Genomic DNA, 12914 nt, shown 5'->3' with positions numbered 1-12914 from the left:
GCGTCTGCTGGACGGAGGAGCGGGACGCCGCGTCTGCTGGACGGAGGAGCGGGACGCCGCGTCTGCTGGACGGAGGAGCGGGACGCCGCGCCGCGCCGCGTCTGCTGGACGGAGGAGCGGGACGCCGCGTCTGCTGGACGGAGGAGCGGGACGCCGCGCCGCGTCTGCTGGACGGAGGAGCGGGACGCCGCGCCGCGTCTGCTGGACGGAGGAGCGGGACGCCTCCGCTCATCCTGTCAGCCAATAAAAATGAGTTTCCATCTGATCCACAGAGAAAGTGCAAACCTTTCCATGATTGAATCAGCAGGAAAATAATAATGTCTGCTCTCTTTCTGATACGTTCTGTGGTGGATTAGTACATATTAGTACGCGTTGGTACCGCGTTGGCACACACTAGCATTGGTGCACATTGGTACACGTTAGTACGCGTTAGTAAGCGTTGGTACACATTAGTACTCGATGGTACATATTAGTACACGTCGGTACGCATCGGTACGCGTCGGTACGCAGGATCTCACACCCATGTGAGCGCGTCAGCTGGAATCTCCGATCCGATTCATTTAGTCGGATCGGAGGAACATTAGTCCATGTCAGCGTAGCTAACGTCCAGCGTAGCTAACGTCCAGCGTAGCTAACGTCCAGCGTAGCTAACGTCCAGCGTAGCTAACGTCCAGCGTCACACAGCGAAGAAATGTAAAAGTTGCATCTCTCAGGTTAAAGTCAGACCAAGCCTGTCAGACGTGGAAGTCTGCGGGTTTTAACCTGTAAAGCAGAGTTCATGAAGCAGGTGTTGCCCAGGTTGGTGAGGCCGCAGACCCCCGGCTGTCCTCGGTACGAGTCCTGCTCCTCCACAGAGTTCCTCCTGGAGAGAAGACGGAGCTCAGCATCAGATCAACATGACAGGAGGAGCAGAGTTTGGAAAACAAAACAAAACCTTTAATTATTCCGACTGCCTGAATCCAACCAACAAACGACATGAAACAAACTCAGACGTTATGTTTTGCTTTTTCACCGTTCCCAACGTCGTTGATGAAGACGGCATCGACGCTACGCGTCAGGTTATGTGCTGACAGGTGATGTGATATGAATCCTGGTATGAAGGTGAGCTGAGCTGATTACAGAAAATTAAACTGGATATCTTTTTCAGTTTATAAGTTTAATTACACGCCTATTACATGCCGTCCAGAGGGATACAGGAGGAAGTGATGTCACACAAAGATGAAAAATAAAAAGGTTTTTTCTTACATGATCTGAGGTCTGGAGCTCGGCCAGGTGCCATCAGCGTTCCTCGTCTCCATGATCACCGTCTGACACACACACACACACACACACACACACACACACAGTTGAACAAGCTGCTGGGAGGATGTCTAGCATGTTTGCTGCATCACAGGTATGTGCACGCTCATCACGTCACACATGTAGAGACATCAGGACAGCGTGTGAGGGGAGACTTGTCCTCACCATCCCTGAGCTCAGGCAGGCGTCCAACACGCTCATGTGGACGTTTCTGAGACGTTCGCAGCTGCTGTCCGAACTCTTCATCCACAGACGGCACTCTGAGCCTGGAGGCACTGAGAAGGCCTGACACATGGCGCGCTGGATCGCATCTGCACACACACACACACACACACACACACAGAGAAGGTGCAGATGAAGATATTTACAAGCTTTAATTAGTAAAAAATAAAACATTTGTTTTCACATGAGACGCCGATGTGGAGACGTTTCCCACCGTGTTCTGCTGACCTACACGACAGGCCGGTTTTCTGGTAAAACGGAGCTGGAGATGTGGTGGCTGTTTCCACCCACGTTTCCACCCCGCCCTCGCAGAGTTTAAATGTTTCTGAATGATGCTGAAGCGTCTTCAGTGTGAAAAGACTCGCTCCGGGCGGCGACCCGCTCTGACTGGCCAGTTTAAAACAAGATGCTTGGCTGAGTTTATCTGGATTATTGTGGTTTGGCAAAGCAGTAAAACATCCATCTGGTTATGTTCTGACCTGTTTGTGCTTTGAGTGTCTAAAAGTGTTTCCAGCAGACCTTCTCCATGTCCTTCAGCTGTACACAGATGGATGGACAGGGAGCGACATAACCAAGACTCATCAGTCAGGTCTGTCACATTGAACACACACCTCGTGGGCACTGGGCGGCGTGCTCACGTCCATGATAACTGGCCAGTTCCAGCTGGTTCCAGCCGACCCATAGTCTCCCACCCAGAGCGCTGGAGGCAGACGGAGATGCTCTGTCCTCCTGAGCCCGCCGCTCCCTTGCTTGCCCTACGATCTGATGTGTTTGAACAGATCTTCTCCTGTTCTGTTGTCAGACTTCCTAAAAAAAGAAAGAATCGAGTGGCCACTTCCATCCAGCCCGAGTACCCGGGAGACGAACATTCTCCTCTGGAAAATGTCAGAGGAAGTCATGTCTCCATGGCAACCATCTCCAGCTCTTCGTTGGGGATCCCGAGAAGTTCCAGGACAGAAGCGATACGTCGGTCCTACAAAGGAATCCTGATCCTTCAGATGAGGAGCAGCAGTGGAAACGGAGGAGTTGAAGGATTTTAACAAACTGTAGAAGAAGAAGGAGGAGACCTGCAGGAGCTCCTTCTCCACCTCTGGCGCTTTCCAACGAATGAACATGGAGTTCGGTTACATAGTGAGAACAAAAAACTTTCTTCATGTTGTTGAAATGGCAACAAGCGAAGGCTCGGTTATTTCAGCTTCATTAGACAGACGCCTGGTTTCACCCCGACGGCGTGGAAGGAGCCCCTCCAAACCGAGCGCTAGCAGGGTAAAAAGAAGGTGTAAACGGACTCACGTATGTTGTCGGTGCGGCTGAACTGTGCGGTGATGACGTTCTCCATGTTGTTATGGAGACAGAGGAAGATCTCGACGGGGTACACCTCCACTTTCAGGGTGCTGGGCAGATCCACCACCTGGAACACACAGAGTCACGTGTCCTGACCATGTTACAGCGACACCAGAGGTGTGTATGCGCTGCGTTACCTTGCGTTCCAGTGGCGGCTGACCATCTGCAGAACCGTACCACACCAGCAGCTTATGCCAGGCCTCCGCTGGCACCAACACGAAGTCCTCATTCTCCACCAGACGCTCCTTCAGGTGGTACGAGTCCAGGTCTGAAACAGAAGGCAACGTTGAGCACGATCAGACGGAACCGGTTCGTTCAAGATCTCTCCCAAGCAAACTGACTGACCTTCAAACAGCTCTGTGTTGTCGATCTGACCCGGGAAGGATGAGGAGTTCTGGTCTCCAGTCTCCACAAACTCCTTCCACTGTTCAAACCAGCGCCGGTCCACCACATACCTGCAACGCACAATCGCAGGTCACCACAGGAACACACATGTCAAACATCACAGCGGACTTCTGGAAACCCCAAAGCCTGCGTGGGGGCGTCTCCTAACTAAGCCTGCATCAGGCAACGGGGGCGTCTCCTAACTAAGCCTGCATCAGGCAACGGGGGCGTCTCCTAACTAAGCCTGCATCAGGCAACGGGGGCGTCTCCTAACTAAGTCTGCATCAGGCAACGGGGGCGTCTCCTAACTAAGCCTGCATCAGGCAACGGGGGCGTCTCCTAACTAAGCCTGCATCAGGCAACGGGGGCATCTCCTAACTAAGCCTGCATCAGGCAACGGGGGCGTCTCCTAACTAAGCCTGCATCAGGCAACGGGGGCGTCTCCTAACTAAGCCTGCATCAGGCAACGGGGGCGTCTCCTAACTAAGCCTGCATCAGGCAACGGGGGCATCTCCTAACTAAGCCTGCATCAGGCAACGGGGGCGTCTCCTAACTAAGTCTGCGTCAGGCAACGGGGGCGTCTCCTAACTAAGCCTGCATCAGGCAACGGGGGCGTCTCCTAACGAAGCCTGCATCAGGCAACGGGGGCGTCTCCTAACTAAGCCTGCATCAGGCAACGGGGGCGTCTCCTAACTAAGCCTGCATCAGGCAACGGGGGCGTCTCCTAACTAAGCCTGCATCAGGCAACGGGGGCGTCTCCTAACTAAGCCTGCATCAGGCAACGGGGGCGTCTCCTAACGAAGCCTGCATCAGGCAACGGGGGCGTCTCCTAACTAAGCCTGCATCAGGCAACGGGGGCGTCTCCTAACTAAGTCTGCGTCAGGCAACGGGGGCGTCTCCTAACTAAGCCTGCGTCAGGCAACGGGGGCGTCTCCTAACTAAGTCTGCATCAGGCAACGGGGGCGTCTCCTAACTAAGTCTGCGTCAGGCAACGGGGGCGTCTCCTAACTAAGTCTGCGTCAGGCAACGGGGGCGTCTCCTAACTAAGTCTGCGTCAGGCAACTGGGGCGTCTCCTAACTAAGTCTGCGTCAGGCAACTGGGGCGTCTCCTAACTAAGTCTGCGTCAGGCAACGGGGGCGTCTCCTAACTAAGTCTGCGTCAGGCAACGGGGGCGTCTCCTAACTAAGTCTGCGTCAGGCAACGGGGGCGTCTCCTAACTAAGCCTGCATCAGGCAACGGGGGCGTCTCCTAACTAAGCCTGCATCAGGCAACGGGGGCGTCTCCTAACTAAGCCTGCATCAGGCAACGGGGGCGTCTCCTAACTAAGCCTGCATCAGGCAACGGGGCGTCTCCTAACTAAGTCTGCGTCAGGCAACGGGGGCGTCTCCTAACTAAGTCTGCGTCAGGCAACGGGGGCGTCTCCTAACTAAGCCTGCGTCAGGCAACGGGGGCGTCTCCTAACTAAGCCTGCATCAGGCAACGGGGGCGTCTCCTAACTAAGCCTGCATCAGGCAACGGGGGCGTCTCCTAACTAAGCCTGCATCAGGCAACGGGGGCATCTCCTAACGAAGTCTGCATCAGGCAACGGGGGCGTCTCCTAACGAAGCCTGCATCAGGCAACGGGGGCGTCTCCTAACTAAGCCTGCATCAGGCAACGGGGGCGTCTCCTAACTAAGCCTGCATCAGGCAACGGGGGCATCTCCTAACGAAGTCTGCATCAGGCAACGGGGGCGTCTCCTAACGAAGCCTGCATCAGGCAACGGGGGCGTCTCCTAACTAAGCCTGCATCAGGCAACGGGGGCGTCTCCTAACTAAGCCTGCATCAGGCAACGGGGGCATCTCCTAACGAAGTCTGCATCAGGCAACGGGGGCGTCTCCTAACGAAGCCTGCATCAGGCAACGGGGGCGTCTCCTAACTAAGCCTGCGTCAGGCAACGGGGGCGTCTCCTAACTAAGCCTGCATCAGGCAACGGGGGCGTCTCCTAACTAAGCCTGCATCAGGCAACGGGGGCGTCTCCTAACTAAGCCTGCGTCAGGCAACGGGGGCGTCTCCTAACTAAGCCTGCATCAGGCAACGGGGGCGTCTCCTAACTAAGCCTGCATCAGGCAACGGGGGCGTCTCCTAACTAAGCCTGCATCAGGCAACGGGGGCGTCTCCTAACTAAGCCTGCATCAGGCAACGGGGGCATCTCCTAACGAAGCCTGCGTCAGGCAACGGGGGCGTCTCCTAACTAAGCCTGCATCAGGCAACGGGGGCATCTCCTAACGAAGCCTGCATCAGGCAACGGGGGCGTCTCCTAACTAAGCCTGCATCAGGCAACGGGGGCGTCTCCTGACTAAGCCTGCATCAGGCAACGGGGGCGTCTCATAACGAAGCCTGCATCAGGCAACGGGGGCGTCTCCTAACTAAGCCTGCATCAGGCAACGGGGGCATCTCCTAACGGAGTCTGGGTCAGGCAACGGGGGCGTCTCCTGACTAAGCCTGCATCAGGCAACGGGGGCATCTCCTAACGAAGCCTGCGTCAGGCAACGGGGGCGTCTCCTAACTAAGCCTGCATCAGGCAACGGGGGCGTCTCCTAACTAAGCCTGCATCAGGCAACGGGGGCATCTCCTAACGAAGCCTGCATCAGGCAACGGGGGCGTCTCCTGACTAAGCCTGCATCAGGCAACGGGGGCGTCTCCTGACTAAGCCTGCATCAGGCAACGGGGGCGTCTCCTAACGAAGCCTGCATCAGGCAACGGGGGCGTCTCCTAACTAAGCCTGCATCAGGCAACGGGGGCATCTCCTAACGAAGTCTGCATCAGGCAACGGGGGCGTCTCCTAACTAAGCCTGCATCAGGCAACGGGGGCGTCTCCTAACTAAGCCTGCATCAGGCAACGGGGGCGTCTCCTAACTAAGCCTGCATCAGGCAACGGGGGCATCTCCTAACGAAGCCTGCGTCAGGCAACGGGGGCGTCTCCTAACTAAGCCTGCATCAGGCAACGGGGGCATCTCCTAACGAAGCCTGCGTCAGGCAACGGGGGCGTCTCCTAACTAAGCCTGCATCAGGCAACGGGGGCATCTCCTAACGAAGCCTGCATCAGGCAACGGGGGCGTCTCCTAACTAAGCCTGCATCAGGCAACGGGGGCGTCTCCTGACTAAGCCTGCATCAGGCAACGGGGGCGTCTCCTAACGAAGCCTGCATCAGGCAACGGGGGCGTCTCCTAACTAAGCCTGCATCAGGCAACGGGGGCATCTCCTAACGGAGTCTGGGTCAGGCAACGGGGGCGTCTCCTGACTAAGCCTGCATCAGGCAACGGGGGCATCTCCTAACGAAGCCTGCGTCAGGCAACGGGGGCGTCTCCTAACTAAGCCTGCATCAGGCAACGGGGGCGTCTCCTAACTAAGCCTGCATCAGGCAACGGGGGCATCTCCTAACGAAGCCTGCATCAGGCAACGGGGGCGTCTCCTAACTAAGCCTGCATCAGGCAACGGGGGCGTCTCCTAACTAAGCCTGCATCAGGCAACGGGGGCGTCTCCTAACTAAGCCTGCATCAGGCAACGGGGGCGTCTCCTAACTAAGCCTGCGTCAGGCAACGGGGGCGTCTCCTAACTAAGCCTGCGTCAGGCAACGGGGGCGTCTCCTAACGAAGTCTGCATCAGGCAACTGGGGCATCTCCTAACTAAGCCTGCATCAGGCAACGGGGGCGTCTCCTAACTAAGCCTGCATCAGGCAACGGGGGCGTCTCCTAACGAAGCCTGCATCAGGCAACGGGGGCGTCTCCTGACTAAGCCTGCATCAGGCAACGGGGGCATCTCCTAACGAAGCCTGCGTCAGGCAACGGGGGCGTCTCCTAACTAAGCCTGCGTCAGGCAACGGGGGCGTCTCCTAACTAAGCCTGCATCAGGCAACGGGGGCGTCTCCTAACTAAGCCTGCATCAGGCAACGGGGGCGTCTCCTAACTAAGCCTGCATCAGGCAACGGGGGCGTCTCCTGACTAAGCCTGCATCAGGCAACGGGGGCATCTCCTAACTAAGTCTGGGTCAGGCAACGGGGGCGTCTCCTAACGGAGTCTGGGTCAGGCAACGGGGGCGTCTCCTAACTAAGCCTGCATCAGGCAACGGGGGCGTCTCCTAACGAAGCCTGCATCAGGCAACGGGGGCGTCTCCTAACTAAGCCTGCATCAGGCAACGGGGGCGTCTCCTAACGAAGCCTGCGTCAGGCAACGGGGGCGTCTCCTAACTAAGCCTGCATCAGGCAACGGGGGCATCTCCTAACGAAGCCTGCATCAGGCAACGGGGGCGTCTCCTAACTAAGCCTGCATCAGGCAACGGGGGCGTCTCCTGACTAAGCCTGCATCAGGCAACGGGGGCGTCTCCTGACTAAGCCTGCATCAGGCAACGGGGGCGTCTCATAACGGAGTCTGTGTCAGGCAACGGGGGCGTCTCCTAACGGAGTCTGGGTCAGGCAACGGGGGCGTCTCCTAACGGAGTCTGGGTCAGGCAACGGGGGCGTCTCCTAACGGAGTCTGGGTCAGGCAACGGGGGCGTCTCCTAACTAAGCCTGCATCAGGCAACGGGGGCGTCTCCTAACTAAGCCTGCATCAGGCAACGGGGGCGTCTCCTAACGAAGCCTGCATCAGGCAACGGGGGCGTCTCCTAACGAAGCCTGCATCAGGCAACGGGGGCGTCTCCTAACGAAGTCTGCATCAGGCAACGGGGGCGTCTCCTAACGGCGTCTGGGTCAGGCAACGGGGGCTTCTCCTAACTAAGCCTGCATCAGGCAACGGGGGCGTCTCCTAACGAAGCCTGCATCAGGCAACGGGGGCGTCTCCTAACTAAGCCTGCATCAGGCAACGGGGGCGTCTCCTAACGAAGCCTGCATCAGGCAACGGGGGCGTCTCCTAACGAAGCCTGCATCAGGCAACGGGGGCGTCTCCTAACGAAGCCTGCATCAGGCAACGGGTTAGTCTCCTAACGAAGCCTGCATCAGGCAACGGGGGCTTCTCCTAACGGAGTCTGGGTCAGGCAACGGGGGCTTCTCCTAACGGAGTCTGGGTCAGGCAACGGGGGCTTCTCCTAACGGAGTCTGGGTCAGGCAACGGGGGCTTCTCCTGACGAAGCCTGCATCAGGCAACGGGGGCGTCTCCTAACGGAGTCTGGGTCAGGCAACGGGGGCTTCTCCTAACGGAGTCTGGGTCAGGCAACGGGGGCTTCTCCTAACGGAGTCTGCGTCAGGCAACGGGGGCTTCTCCTAACGGAGTCTGGGTCAGGCAACGGGGGCTTCTCCTAACGGAGTCTGGGTCAGGCAACGGGGGCTTCTCCTAACGGAGTCTGCGTCAGGCAACGGGGGAGTCTCCTAACTAAGCCTGCATCAGGCGACTTTTCCTGAGATCCTCAGTTCTTCTTTCTGTCTGAATTCATCCTGTAAAGCTGCAGCACTGCATCTGAACTCAGCTCGGTGTACAGAAGAGCAACGAAACTTTAACAGCATTAACATCCAGCTGGTTCAGTCTGAAACGCTTCAACACAGTTTGCTTTTTAAAGGCACCAAACCTGACGGTGAGGATGGCTCAGGAAACAGACCGACGTTTCCCTCTGCTGCTACATCAGCAGGAATGCAGTCGGATTGGTCTGCATCTACCCGAGCAGACAGATCTCAACATCAGATGTTAACAACTTCATTCAAAGTTTCTTTATACATCAAACATCTCCAAACGTACCAGTTTACTGCAGACTGGCTGGTCCTCCTATCTGATCCGTCCAACAGGGACTACATGACCTGTTCTCCTGAAACTCAGAGTGGCTCATCAAGTCATCCTGATGTCCCTAAATTCCCCGGATGAAGAGCTACATGACTAAAACCAGCATTAGCTGGCGTTTCTGCGTGTAAACACACCTCCAAACCATCAGGTCTGCAACATCTGGACCAGATGATGCTGCAGGTTAAACCTGACAGCAGGACATGAAGGTCAGAAAATTCACCTAAGCAGCAGATTTTCTTCCCCCGACGGAAGAATTTAGAAACGTTTTGGCAGCAAAACACCAGAATCGTTTACTGTAAAGTTAACTCTCAGTAAGTTATGAAAGGAACTGCAGATAAACTTTCATGAGTCAAACCTAAAAGATCCACATTTACTTACTATTGTTATTATTCAAACAAAACACAAAAAACAGGAAAACTGAAATACTTAGAGATATGAAATAACCTAATAAGAATAGATATATTCATAGTCATATAAAGCTACATAAAAATTAAATACAAACTAATACATTAATTAGAATAAAAGTGGTTGGTAATGAGTTCCAGTATGCATGAAGGGCTCCGACATCCCATTATCCCGCAGTCTGGACAGAAAACCTTCAACCAGCTGCTTGTTCAGGCTCAAACTTTTACATTTCTTCCTAAAATCTGAATCAGACATCTAAACATCATCTTGATGAGCAGCGGCTTTTATCCACAGCGAGGAACAGCTGTCAAGGTTCAGTCCAGGTAAACAGTCTGCTCCACGCATTAACAGCTAAAGCTACTCAAATCTACTTAAAGGACAGAGAACACCTAGAACAGGTACACATGTGCAAAGTCAGAGTGAGTTCAGTGTGCTACGGTGTTAGGAGGGGAAGTTTGTCTGGAGATGTGAGCTTCAAGAGGTTCATGAAGGTAAAGAGAACCCCTCCACACTTCATGTTTAGCCAGCCGCTGCAGATCCAGAAGTCTCTGTAGGCAGAAGTGGGGACGGGAATTTGATTCAGGCATCTCAGCAACCAGACTGATGCTTCTCATGTTCATGTCAACATCACACGGCTGCAGCTCAGTACAACAAGTCCCATAGACACCATGAAGAGGAAGTTCACACTGAGCATCAGGATGAGAAAGAAACGGGGCAGGTTGTTGGTCTGGATCTCTAGAGTTTCCAGAGAAGATCTGAAGAAGAGAAAATATCCAGCTGATGATGTCAGAGGAGACTAGACAGACTGGTGGAGATGATAGAAAGACAACAGGAAGTCCAGTCAGCACTGGTTCCAACCAGAACATCATCTCTGAACACACAACCTGTCCAGCCTGGAAGCAGATGGTCTCCAGCAGCAGAAGACCACAGCGGGTTCCCTCCTGTCAGTAAGAACAGGAAACTGAGGCTACAATTCACACAGACTCACCAGAACTGGACAATAGAAGATGGAGAAACGTTGCTGGTCTGATGAGTCTCCAGTTCAGCTCCACATTCACATGGTAGGATCAGAATCTGCTGGAAACATCATGACAACATGGATCCATCCTGCTGTCAGGATCGTCGCTTTGGGCTGATGCTGTTAGTGGTGTGGTTTCTTGTCCCACTTTGGTCCCCTTAGTCCCAACGTGACATGGTTTAACCTCCACAGCCTGAGTGTTGCTGCTGACCATGTCCATCCCTTTCTGAGCACAGTGTAGCATCTTCTGATGGAAACTTCCAGCAGGATGATGCACCATGTCACAAAGCTCACATCATCTCCACCATGACGATGAGTTCACTGTCCTCCAACGGCTCCACAGTCACCAGATCTACATCCAGCAGAGCAGCTTTGGGATGAGGTGGAACAGGAGATTCTCATGGTGATGAGGTGGAACGGAAGATTCTCATGGTGATGAGGTGGAACGGAAGATTCTCATCATGATGAGGTGGAACGGGAGATTCTCATCATGATGAGGTGGAACGGGAGATTCTCATCATGATGAGGTGGAACGGGAGATTCTCATGGTGATGAGGTGGAACGGGAGATTCTCATGGTGATGAGGTGGAACGGGAGATTCATCATGATGAGGTGGAACGGGAGATTCTCATAGTGATGAGGTGGAACGTGAGATTCTCATGGTGATGAGGTGGAACGGGAGATTCTCATGGTGATGAGGTGGAACGGGAGATTCTCATGGTGATGAGGTGGAACGGGAGATTCTCATCATGATGAGGTGGAACGGGAGATTCTCATCATGATGAGGTGAAACGGGAGATTCTCATCATGATGAGGTGGAACGGGAGATTCTCATGGTGATGAGGTGGAACGGGAGATTCATCATGATGAGGTGGAACGGGAGGTTCTCATAGTGATGTGGTGGAACGGGAGATTCATCATGATGAGCTGGAACGGGAGATTCTCATGGTGATGAGGTGGAACGGGAGATTCTCATCATGATGAGGTGGAACGGGAGATTCTCATCATGATGTGGTGGAACGGGAGATTCTCATCATGATGAGGTGGAACGGGAGATTCTCATCATGATGAGGTGGAACGGGAGATTCTCATCATGATGAGCTGGAACGGGAGATTCTCATCATGATGAGCTGGAACGGGAGATTCTCATCATGATGAGGTGGAACGGGAGATTCTCATCATGATGAGGTGGAACGGGAGATTCTCATCATGATGAGGTGGAACGGGAGATTCTCATCATGATGTGGTGGAACGGGAGATTCTCATCATGATGAGGTGGAACGGGAGATTCTCATCATGATGTGGTGGAACGGGAGATTCTCATCATGATGAGGTGGAACGGGAGATTCTCATGGTGATGAGGTGGAACGGGAGATTCTCATGGTGATGAGGTGGAACGGGAGATTCTCATGGTGATGAGGTGGAACGGGAGATTCTCATGGTGATGAGGTGGAACGGGAGATTCTCATAGTTATGTGGTGGAACGGGAGATTCTCATGGTGATGAGGTGGAACGGGAGATTCTCATGGTGATGAGGTGGAACGGGAGATTCTCATGGTGATGAGGTGGAACGGGAGATTCTCATCATGATGAGGTGGAACGGGAGATTCTCATCATGATGAGCTGGAACGGGAGATTCTCATGGTGATGAGGTGGAACGGGAGATTCTCATCATGATGAGGTGGAATGGGAGATTCTCATGGTGATGAGGTGGAACGGGAGATTCTCATCATGATGAGGTGGAATGGGAGATTCTCATGGTGATGAGGTGGAACGGAAGATTCATCATGATGAGGTGGAACGGGAGATTCATCATGATGAGGTGGAACGGGAGATTCATCATGATGAGGTGGAACGGGAGATTCTCATAGTGATGTGGTGGAACGGGAGATTCTCATGGTGATGAGGTGGAACGGGAGATTCTCATGGTGATGAGGTGGAACGGGAGATTCTCATGGTGATGAGGTGGAACGGGAGATTCATCATAATGAGGTGGAACGGGAGATTCTCATAGTGATGTGGTGGAACGGGAGATTCTCATGGTGATGAGGTGGAACGGGAGATTCTCATCAGCAACTGTGTGATGCTTCATGTCAGTATGCAGCAAAATCCCTGAATATTATTTCCAACATTGTGTTGAACCAATAATAAAGGCAGCTCTGGAGAAAACGAGGGTTTGACTCAGAACTAGCAGGGTGGACCTGATAACATGATAAAAACTACTTTGATAAGTTTACAACCCAGTTGATAAAAACAGTCATAATAAAATGACAATAAAAACATTTTTATCTATTTTTCCAACATGTTGCTCATTATTTACAAAGCAAATTTGACCATTCATCATTTCAGAAATTAATTTCAGTTTTTTTTCTTCTATAAATTAGACTATTGTAATATAATAAACACCGACTGGAGTTTATTATGTTCACAGCCAATAATTTGGCTGTAAACCATTTTTTAACGTCATAAAACTACCCTGTTTTCTTCATGATG

At 53.4% G+C, this 12914-nt stretch overlaps 1 protein-coding gene across 1 annotated transcript in view; it reads right to left on the bottom strand.

Annotated features, from left to right (window-relative positions):
* usp11 (ubiquitin specific peptidase 11) overlaps nt 1-12914 on the bottom strand; it is a gene marked incomplete at its 3' end in the record, with an annotated part of 28592 nt that overhangs the window by 14895 nt on the left and 783 nt on the right. The window contains exons 2-7 of the mRNA XM_079239635.1: nt 3211-3320; nt 3003-3133; nt 2815-2932; nt 1465-1610; nt 1246-1307; nt 763-862 (exon numbers count right to left, since the gene is read on the bottom strand). Of these exons, the coding sequence (XP_079095761.1) occupies nt 763-862; nt 1246-1307; nt 1465-1610; nt 2815-2932; nt 3003-3133; nt 3211-3320 (667 nt within the window). The remainder of the gene's footprint in view (nt 1-762; nt 863-1245; nt 1308-1464; nt 1611-2814; nt 2933-3002; nt 3134-3210; nt 3321-12914) is intronic.

This window comes from Telmatherina bonti, assembly GCF_933228915.1.
Source record: "Telmatherina bonti genome assembly, chromosome: 4".
NCBI classification, from domain to species: Eukaryota; Metazoa; Chordata; class Actinopteri; order Atheriniformes; family Telmatherinidae; genus Telmatherina; species Telmatherina bonti.
The sequence above is the reverse complement of the archived record's forward strand: the minus strand, read 5'-3'. Positions and strand labels throughout refer to the sequence as shown.